This window comes from Anopheles ziemanni, chromosome 3, assembly GCF_943734765.1.
Source record: "Anopheles ziemanni chromosome 3, idAnoZiCoDA_A2_x.2, whole genome shotgun sequence".
NCBI lineage: Eukaryota > Metazoa > Arthropoda > Insecta > Diptera > Culicidae > Anopheles > Anopheles ziemanni.
This window is the reverse complement of record NC_080706.1, coordinates 76,722,528-76,733,130: the sequence shown is the minus strand read 5'-3', so window position 1 is coordinate 76,733,130 and position 10,603 is coordinate 76,722,528. Positions and strand designations below refer to the sequence as shown.

The 10,603-nt window shown below is 52.5% G+C and overlaps 1 protein-coding gene across 1 annotated transcript; it reads left to right on the top strand.

The window, feature by feature from the left end:
• Positions 1-1,940: 1,940 nt before the first annotated feature.
• Positions 1,941-10,252, top strand: LOC131285519 (zinc finger protein jing homolog). The gene is made up of 5 exons (XM_058314377.1): positions 1,941-4,042; positions 4,106-7,126; positions 7,220-7,361; positions 9,217-9,400; positions 9,487-10,252. Exons 1-5 carry the CDS (start codon positions 2,069-2,071, stop codon positions 10,250-10,252), a joined length of 6,087 nt encoding a protein of 2,028 aa, XP_058170360.1. The 5' UTR covers positions 1,941-2,068.
• The last annotated feature ends 351 nt before the right edge of the window (positions 10,253-10,603 follow it).

The window sequence follows — 10,603 nt, the reverse complement described above, 5'->3', positions numbered from 1 at the left end:
TCAAGAAGCTGCGAGCACAGATCTAAGGAAAGAGAAGCAAAAACATACCCTCCTCCCCATCTTACTTCTCACCAACGGCTGGGAAAGGGGGGGGGGGGGGCATGCGCGGGAACTTGAAGCGGAATAAAAGCGAAATTGATTTCTGGTAGTGTTTGATCGCGAAGCAAGAGTTGGCCCGTGGAGGCCGTCACCCTTAGCCAGCGAATGTACGGAGAAACCTGTTTCTTTAAATCCGACTTCTTCTGCTAGCCCTGCCGCCTGTGTGTCGCGGACCTGCCTGCTTCCCAAGTCCCCGGTGGGAGATACCTTTTTTCTTGGGCCTCTCCTTCGCCTTGGCCGATCGGTCGGTCGGTCGGTCAGTCGGTTCCAAGCCCAGATTGGGCTTTCTTTCTCCATTTGTCTTCTCCGCTTCCTCCACCGTGGTGCATTAAGGAATTACAAAATTCAATTATATACAAGTATGTATATACTTGTATGTATGTAACAACATCCAAGACGAAAGGGAACGAAAGAGATCAACGAAAAAAAACAGGCGACGAAGGAAGGATAACAAAAAAAAACATACACACCAGAACGAGGTCAATGTACGACAAAAGATAAACCAAAGGGTGAAGGAGTGAGGTGTGCACTGAGTTGAGGGTGGAAAGAGGGTTGACCATATGATGATGGTGATGATGACGACGGCAACGACGACGCGGCAAGGAGTAGTCAGCATAAGGAACTGGAATTGAATGAATCGTTTTAAAGATGAATCTTCAGAAACCGGATTGAACGTTTCGTTGTTTTTTTTCTCTCACTTCTTTCGCACAAGATCGTACCGGTTTGGTAAGGGGTGTGTGTGTTTTTTTTTTCCTCCCCTTCTGTCACCTTACTGTAAATTTCAGGGGTTGAAAACCCCTGCGACAAGATTTACGAAAACATTTTGGTGGTGGTAGTTTGCGTGTCGGAATAACAAAATAAAAATTTGAAAATAATTGCGTTCCAAAACTTGGTCAGGACTTTGAATTCAAAACCGTTAATACCTTGACTGCCAGTTTTTAGAACTAATGACTGCTGGGTATCAAAAATGATAGCCATGGCAGTCAACGTGTTATAAATTACAAAGTTTACTAATAATCAGATCATTCTTTATTGATAGTATGTTTTGTTGTATTTGCAAATGGCAAATAATTGTTTCAATTTATTCCAACATTATATTCCATAAACAAGACAAAAGATTGTTTAAGTTCTGTCTGGTTTGATCCAATAATTTACTTTAATCTACTTTCAAAATATCATTGATTAATTAAATTATATTAAAATTATTATTCAGTTAAATATTAATTAATAAATTATTAAGTCTCTATTAAATTATAAAATCTTAGTTTAAAATGGTTCTTCGTACCGTATGCGAGAATTTGTTCTAAAAAAAGTAAACATAGAGATTGATTATTTTATTTTATCCTTTCGAACTTATCCCATAAAAGGTTATTAAATTTTATTAAGTTTTAATATTTTCGCAACCCTGAAATAGTACAAAAAATATTGATTGGGAGTTTTAAAATTGATCTTCGTTGTAATAACCTTTCTTTTTTCGCTTTTCTCTTCTAGAGCTTCATCGGGCAACACGGACTTCTCGCATTAGCATAGGATCCGGAACTCTACAACAGTCAATCGCATGGTGTCGCTCTCTGGTGGACAGTAGTAGCATTAAACGAGAATCCCCTCTTGTCATGGCACCAAGAAACAAAAGGTGCTTGTAGCCGGGTAGCAGAAACAGCAAAAGAAACAGGTCTTCTAAGAAGAATGTCGCTACCGGTGACTACATAAGCGCCTCGCCCGCGATGCACCGCATTTTCCCAACGGCCGACAGCTTTTCCTAGCGCGACAGGTGGTACCTCCCGGAAGGAAAGCGCACAACAAACGCACATACACGCAGAACGCACTTTCGTCGCAAACCGGTGCCGCCAATGCAGCAGCCACAGACAGAAGCAGCAGCCCTCGGATCGCGATCGGAGCACAACACACGGACGGGGTGCCAGGCGGAGACGGAGCTGGAGGAGGTGAGGGTGGAGAAGACGAAGTACGAATGAGGATGTCACCCCACACGCAGACCGCCACCGGTGGGGGTATAACGATCAAGCAACCCTTCCAGCCCACACACCACCAATGGCCATGGGCCACGCCCGCAAACGGAACGGGAGCTGGAGTAACAACGGGGGGCACCAGCACCACCACCACTACCACAACCAACAGCGCCAGCGCGACAATGAATGGCAATAGTATAAGCAATGACAATAGTGTTGTAAGCAATGGAACATCTACTTCTGCGACGGCGCAGGTGGATCCGCAAGCGAACGCCCTCAACCCGCCACCACCCATCACTGCCTTCGCGTCGGTCGCCGGACAATCGCCTTCGACTGCCGGCGGCTCGAACGCCGGTGCCGCACTCCTGCGGGCGGCCGCCGCCGCTGGAAGCGGGAACAGTGCCGTCGCCGTGAGTCCCTCGAACAAACTGAAGCGTCTCCAGCCGAACGCATCGTCCGTGGGCTCGAGTGCGGCCGCGGCGACCGCTCCGACCACCACCTCCGGTGTTCAGACGGACGGAACAGGAAAAAGCAATACTTCTAGTAGCAATAGCAGCGCCGGTGCGAATCAGCCGGTGGCCAACACGGCGACGGCAAAGCGTGCCCGCCCGAGCTCGGACGGCGGCGCACGGATCGTTTGCAAATCGGTCGGCACGAACACGGGTACCGCGAACGGCGGGCCACCGGCACTGGTGGCGGTCGGGGCGGGTAAACCACTGCTCACCACCGCGGTTGCATCAACCCAGAAGAAGCTCACCCAAATGGCCATCGTGACGGCGAATCCCTCCGCGAAGAACGGCACAACGACCGCGGCACCGACGACGGCGACGGCAACGACAACGGCGGCGTCCATGATGATGGTTAAGGCCGGTGTCACCAACTCCGCGTCCACGGCTACCAACAGCACTAGCATCAACCCCCTGCCAACGGAGAAGGCGACCAAAATTACAGGTTACTTCAAGTCTCAAATGAAAACGACCAATACTTTTAATAATCTAAAGAAAAATATTAAAACTGTAGCGGGACGTGCGTTCACGATGCAGCAGCAGCAGCAGCAGAAGAAGCAGCTGCTGGCAAACGGTGTCAGCGAGCAAAAGCCGGACGGTACGTCACCAACACCACTACCACCACCAGCCCCACAATCGGCATGTTCATCCGGCACAGCGCCGCAACCAGCACCATTCTCCGATGCCGATGTGGAAAAGTATCTGAAGCGACTTCAGCAGCAGACGCCGCAATTGATAAAAACCAACGGTGGCAACGGAGGTGTGGCCACCAGCACGGCGAGCCCCACCACCACGGCGCTGGAAGCGGTGGCGGTGGCCACCCTGGTCGCAGCAGCATCCTCCAACGCTAACAACAGCAACAACGGCAAGAAGATTGAGCGCAAGACGGCTCGCATCGCACCGACCGTATCGGCCACACGCAAGATCAGCCACACGGTGCAGGGTGGCCTCGCGGTTGGTGCTGCTGCCACCGGGCAGGCCCAGGGAAAGAAACCGGTCTGCATTGCACCGCGGACCACCAGCAGCACCGCGACAAACACCGAGCCGAAGGTGCCAGCAAGCAGTACCGCAAGCGCTAACAACATCAACAACAGCGTGTTTGGATCCTCGAGTACGACCACGGTCAGCTTTAACCAATCGATTGTGGCGTCCACCACCTCCAGCAGCACCGGCAGCATCAATAGCAGTGTGCTTCATCAGCAAAAGACTGACCAGATGATCGGTAAAGTGCCGCAACCACCACCACCGGTTCTTCTCACTGCCATACGACAGCAACAACCGGCCACCGCCTCGATGGGGGTTGCACAGTTTAAACAGACGAAGCCAGTGCCGGCTGCACCGTCGGCCGCCGGGAAGCTAACGACGGTTGGGAACGGCGCACCCGGTGCCAGCACGCCGGTTCCAGCTGCTGCCCTGTTTCAATTTCACCACCAGCAAACGGGTCAGACGACGATTCCGATACCGAATCTGGTGCAGATCTCCAACCTGCTTCCTCTGGCGGCCCAACAACAACAACAACACCATCAACAACAGCAGCAACATCAGCAGGCGGCGATTGCAAGCAAACTGGGTATGGGAGGCGGTGTCTCGCTCGCACTGACCGCCGCTCAAACATCCTCCACCACGACCACCTCGGCCGCGGCCGCCCTTGCCTTCGCGTCCGCCCTCGGTGCAGCAACGCCATCATCCGCTGCCGCAACCGCCAACCTGCTAGTCAGTGCGAATGCACGCGCCCAACACCATCATCAGCATCATCATCTGCAAGGGTCGGTCGCGCCAGCTGGCAACGGTGTTGTCGGTGGTGTTACCACTGCCTCCACCAGCACGCCCCAACTCGTCATGAACGCCACCTTCATCAAAATCCACCAGATCCAGCAGCAACAGCAGGCAGCAGCGGCCGCGGCGCAGCAGGCGGCCCATCACCAGCAGCAGCAGCAGCAGCAAGCGGCCGCCGCCCAGCAGCAGCAGCAACTGATCGCGGCGGCCACCTCCACCACCGCGTCCCAGCAGCAAAGCTTCACCATGGAGGCGTCGGCGATGAACATGAATTTCAGTGGCATGTTCGCCAAACCGACGACGACCGTCGTGCCGTACTCGTGCCAGCCGGGTCGCGTCAATGGGACCGGGGCGGCCACCAACAATGCCACCACCACGCTCTACCCAGCGCAGCTAAGCCAGTTTGCCCAGCAACAGCAGCACCAGCAGCAGCAGCTGATCATGACCCCGACCGGGGGAATCTTTGTGAATGCGGCCGCCATTCCGGCCATGATCAGCTCGCAGCTGAGTGCCTTTACCCAGGCGACGGCAAACATCCCCGCCCTGCATCCACTGCAACCAGCTGGACCGAACATCAACAACAACAACAGCCACAATACCACACCGTCTGCCCAGAGCAACAACCCGGTCACCGCTGGACAGTTACCAAATATTACAGCTATCATCCAACAGAACGGAGGTGCCGGTTCAGGGCAACAACATCAGCAGCAGCAGCAGCAGCAACACCATCATCACCACCATCATCATCATCATACACCGCAGCACAATTCCCTGCTGGCAAACATTTCTCCTGCGATCCTCTCGAACTTGCAACAGGTAGCGGCGGCTGCAATGGCCTCATCCAATGGTGTTAGTGGAGGACCAACTGTTGTTGGTGGTGGTGGTGGTGGTGCGGGAAGTAATGGATCCGCAGGTAAGCTTGTCACGACCTCCTCCGCCTCTTCCACGCCAGCGGCGGGTCCTCAGTTTGTGCCAATCTCTGCCGCCGCACACCTCAGTAACGGTACAACGCTCTACGCGGCAACACACCAACAACCACCGGGCACGATGGGTAGCACCGCCGGTCTCCTATCGCACCACCATCATCACCATCCGATGCACCATCATCACCACCATCATGGTGCGCCGGCAACGCAATCGCTCTCTCCGCCTCCGCTCGTCGCCACGGTGCCCACCTTTACCACCACCGGGAAACCGATCATGAACGCCACCATCCCGAACGGTGTCACGGCGTCGACGATGCTACTTGCAACGACGAGCTCCTCGTCCTCAGCCGTTCAGCAGAAGCAGTCCACGCTCCTGCACGGCGGCGAACCACCGGGCTTGGTTCCGGTGCAACTTCCGAAGCAGCAGCAGCAGCAGCAGCAACCGACCAGCGTGGCGAACCTTCCAAAGCTGATCCGTTCGGCGACGACGGCCCTGGGACGCAGCAATGGATCGACGCAGACGCAACCGATTGCCGCCTCCTCACCGCCCGCACTCAACCCGCTTACACTGGACTGTGGCAGCAGCAACGACAGTGGTATCGTGGCCAACTCGAGTGACAGCGAAGATAAATCACTCACGATCGATCTCTGCTCGCCCGGATCACCGGACGATTCGTCCACCGGGGGGAAGAAAGACGACGAGGAGGCCGGAAGTAGTACCAGTGGGGCCGGCTCGAGCAAGGGTTCCGAGTCTCGCACGACCCCATCCCAATCACCACCGCTCGACGAGGATGACGACGATGACGACGATGAGGACGACGATGACGATTGTAGGGCTGGGTTGCGGGAAGTCACCACATCAACAGCGACCGCGCCCTCCATCGGCGTGGCGTCCACCGTTGCGGCCGTTTCACCGTTCCCTCCCCCGCTGCGGCTTCTCTCGGACGTGGCAGTGGCGGCGGCCGAGGTCGAGGCTGCCATCATCCACCAGCGACGCTTCCAAGCGATGGCGGCACTGACGATCCCCAGCATCGGTTCCTCGTCAAACCCGAGCCAGCAACACTCGCCGAAGAGTAAGGTTATGGAACTTATTCGCCAAAAGCACCTGCAACAGCAGCAACAGCAGAAGGAGCCCCATGGGCAGCAGCACACCTCGATGGAGTTGGACGAGGATGAAACGTGCTCTTCGGCGAAAAACAAGGATGACCAACGGAAGGCACCGCCGTCACGGTTGAATCAATCGACCTTAGATGAGCAGCAACCGCAAGAGTCGTCCATGTCGGCCGCTTCCTCCGCGACCGGTGCTTCCGATCTTCAGGAGGACTACACCACCAGCACTTCCACCCGTAGCCCATCGGATGGCCAGCAGATGGAAGCTGCCGCCAACCGTGAGCAGAAACAGTCTACCCCGTTCGAGCAGCTGAACCTTTCGCCGCCAAGCATCGAAACGGATCTGCTGGGACCGCTCGCACCGGAAGCGACGTGCGCCCGCAGTCCCATCCTCTCGCAGCCGAAAACGATTCGCTTCCCGGCACCGAACGGTACCGCGCCACATCACAACTTCGGTCGCAAAGGCTTCCGCCGGTCGGGCGATGGTAGACTGTACGGGGCCTGCTACTGGCGCGATTGCGACGCCAAGTTCGACAGCAGCACCCAGCTGCTCGACCATCTACAGATCGCGCACGTCAACACGCAGAAGGGCCCCCGGTACGCGTGTCTTTGGGATGGCTGCAAGGTGCACAACAAGGAGTGCACCAAGTTCAACTGGCTCGAAAAGCATGTGCAGTCGCACGGTTGCAGCAAACCGCACAAGTGCATCGTGGCCGGCTGCGGTATGCGATTCGCCTCGCAGGTAAGCAACGAGCCCATTGGTTGCCCCTTATCCCTGGGTGAGGCCACTTTATCACCCAACCTAACTTTCCACTGGTCTTTTTTTTTTATACAGCCCACCCTGCTCAAGCACGTCAACAGTCACTTTGCGAACGCGGACAACGCCAGCTCCAGCAAACGGTCGTCGGATCCGCCCGTGCCGAAGGTGCTCCGGAAGACGGGCAAGAAACTGCGCTACCGCCGCCAACCGTGGTCAGGTAAGAGGGCCCATTACCGTGTGTATCCCGTGTGGTCGGTTTCCAGTGAACGAATGGTGAATTGGCAGTGCAAGTGAAGGGTAGTGAGATCGCTGCAAAAAAAATAGATGCAAAATTAAAGATCATTGGGAGTCAACCCTTACCCCTCTCTCGAAGAAAGCCAACGGAACGGTTCGGAACGATCTTTCTCGTGAACTACTCCGCCTACAGTGATGTTAATAAGTTGATTATGCATGGCTTTTTGGGTAGTCCTTTTTTTAATTCCCTTCTTCCTACTACTTCTATCGATGTGTGTCGATTCTATCTTCTTAGTTGATGCTGCCTGTACAGTCACTCTATAAAGTCTTCGTACAATTCTTCGTACAATTCTTCGCACAACATCAACACATCTTTATTGACGTCTCTTTCAGTTAACAATAATCAGTTTCAAATGTATTTTTAAAACGAAGGCAGCTTTCCGATTTTGTTTTTGTTTCTATGCTCAAAAAACAACGCATATCTTCAATGCAAGACCATGTTTCATATTTTTTGTACCTCACCAAAGGTGAACTGGGGATCGGCGGACTTCCAGTAAAATATAGCGCCAGGGTTGTTCTCCCAATTATTCAAATACAGTTTTAGATCAATTTAAGAATTGAAATTAATAATTGAACAAGTTTATTCACAACATCTACCACAAGTCACATTGTTACTCCCACCTATTCACCTATTTATTCAGTAGGAACAAGTTTTCCAGGTCTCTATTTTGGGGTGAAGAACTTTCCTTGCAGCTTGCCATTTAAGTCATATGTTTTACAACATTAAAGGGAATAACTATCAGGGATCGATAAAGATTTGTAAAATATTTTATTAAATTAAACTACATGGCTACTGGTCGAAATAGATTAGAAAGAACCGTCTTCAAAGTACTTCATTACGAAGCATAATTGTACGAAAACTTTGCTGAACAGCTGTAGTCCTTGTGACACCTATTCCTTTCATCTTCTCGGTGTACTTTTATAAACTTTTATCCAATTTATCGCTGTTTTAGAACACATACGCTTTAAAATCAATGGGCGCTTTTTTGGTAGTACAGATTTCAAAAGGATGTGGGACCAAAAATGACTCCCTATGAACGATTTCCGTTCGTTTTTGTCTTCGAAAAACGGAAAATGATTATAATTGCATCACGAAGAAAGGAAGAACAATTTGTCCGTTTGTTACATTTTTTTTCTAATACCTGAAACAGGGTTCTCGCGTAGGGGCGCATTTTTGCTCCTGCGTCCTTAACCTCAACACATGAAGTTGGCACATGCTTATGATTTACCCACTATTTCTTCACCATTTCATCTATTCTCTCCTAGAGAGTCTTTCTATCAAGTAAAAAATGCTTTCTGTTCTTACTGATTCTCTTATCATTGGCAAGTGCGTTTGTAAGTTGTTGTTTCCGTTTCGTTAACCACAAGAACATTTAGAACATTTGCATGCTCTCTAACCATGGGAGAAGAGCGGCGGCAAGCGCGTGTGGAGGACGCGGCTTTACTTTGCTCCACAGATTTTTTTCGACACGAGCAAACCTGATGATGTCGAATGCACGGCCTAGCAGTTTACAGGCCCATGTTGCGATTGACTTCCTACCTTCCCCGAAAGGCAGCAGACGGCTTCAAGTCACAGTTTAAATCGAAAAAAAGCAAGCGAAACGCATGAGAAAGGGAGAGAGATTGGGAGAAAAATAATAACAAAAGACATTTACAACCTTTTTTCGTTAGAATATTGTTTACAATTTCCAATTGTACAGCTGACAGATGGGTTGCTTCGATCGTACTAATCGTTCCGTTTTGTTCAATTGTTTCCCGCTCGTTCCGACTACGTACAGCTCGCCGTTTTGATTTTTTCGACGCCGGCGTAATGGAAGGACTGCAGCATCGACTGTTGAGAATCGGAACCGTCGCCAGCGGACCCGGTGGTGCCATCGTCTTCCAGGGCAAACTGGACGCCCGCCGGCAAACACCGGGTTCTTCCGAGCCGGAAATTCTCGTCCGTTGGTGGCCAACGGATATGTAAGTATCGAAGGTGGCGTTACGATTTTTGTTGCGAATGTTTGTTTGTCATCTGTCCCATATCTCTGTGCTCTTTGTTTGTATAGATTACCAGATGAATGGGTCCCGGAGAGCACAATCAACGCATCGTCCAAGATCGAGAAACAGGTCAGCATCCATAAACTCACGATGGCACAGCGGAACGATCTGGCCGACTTCTTCCGGGAAGATAGGCTCAATCAGAAGTCGCTGCTAAAGGCGAATTCGTTTGCCGCAATACATACCTTCAGCCTCATGCTGCAGCAACAGGAGCAACAACAGCGAGCATCGATCGGCGGTTGTGGCAACAGTGGCAGCAGTTCAAACCTTAGCGCCATTAGTAGCAGCAGCAGCAGTAGCAGCAGCAGTAACAGCAGCAACAACAGTAGCAGTAGCAACAGCAACGGTGGCTGGAGTAGCTTCAACTCACCCCCTGCTCCATTCAACAGTCGAACGGCGCCGAAACAGCAGCGAAAACCACCTAAACAAAACTCGAGCACGACAACCGTCTCATCCGGATTCCAGTCGATCTCTTCGACGCCCTCGTCCTCCTCGTCACCAGCTTCGTCGGTGACGGGCGGGACTGGATTTTCGTCGATTTTCTCAACCTCCCGTACGACGACCAGTGGCAGTGTTGTCGGCGGTGGCGGCGGCGGTGGATCGTCCTGTGATGGAAGCAGTCAGGGTAGCTGTGGCGGCGGAATGTTACTGTCGTCCTCCTCTGGCTCATCGAATTCCTGCTACTCCTCCTCCTCGTCGTCTTCGTCGTCGGTGTCATCTTCATCCACGTCGTCACCTTCTGCCTCCAACTGCCCACCGAAGGCGGCCTCCTGACCTTCGGTGGCGTCACAGAAGCATCCCCCAAGAACCACCAAGCGTAACTCCTCAGCCAACATCAACAGCAACTGGCAGCATGATGGTGATCCACCAGCGTCAGCCCCGGTAAGAAGAAAAACCAATCGCAAAGAGGTGGTCAAACCGCTACAACACCCGCCATACCAACCGGATGTCAGCCCTGCACCACAGAAACGCATCGGTCGACGGAATTCCGTGATGGCCAAGAATCGGCGCCGGTAAGGTGCGACTGTCACCGGGATCTCGCGTGCAAAAGCAGTGTAAGCAAAGGAGGCACGAACAAGGAGTTGACGTGATCTACCGGAGGTAATCTAATCCTTCGGTATTTGT

Coding starts and splice junctions, on each gene's coding strand:
- LOC131285519 (XM_058314377.1), top strand. CDS start 2,069: ATGAGGATGTCACCCCACACGCAGACCGCCACCGGTGGGGGTATAACG. Junction 4,043..4,105: donor CGATTCCGATACCGAATCTG/GTGCAGATCTCC, acceptor CATCAACAACAG/CAGCAACATCAGCAGGCGGC. Junction 7,127..7,219: donor GTATGCGATTCGCCTCGCAG/GTAAGCAACGAG, acceptor TTTTTTATACAG/CCCACCCTGCTCAAGCACGT.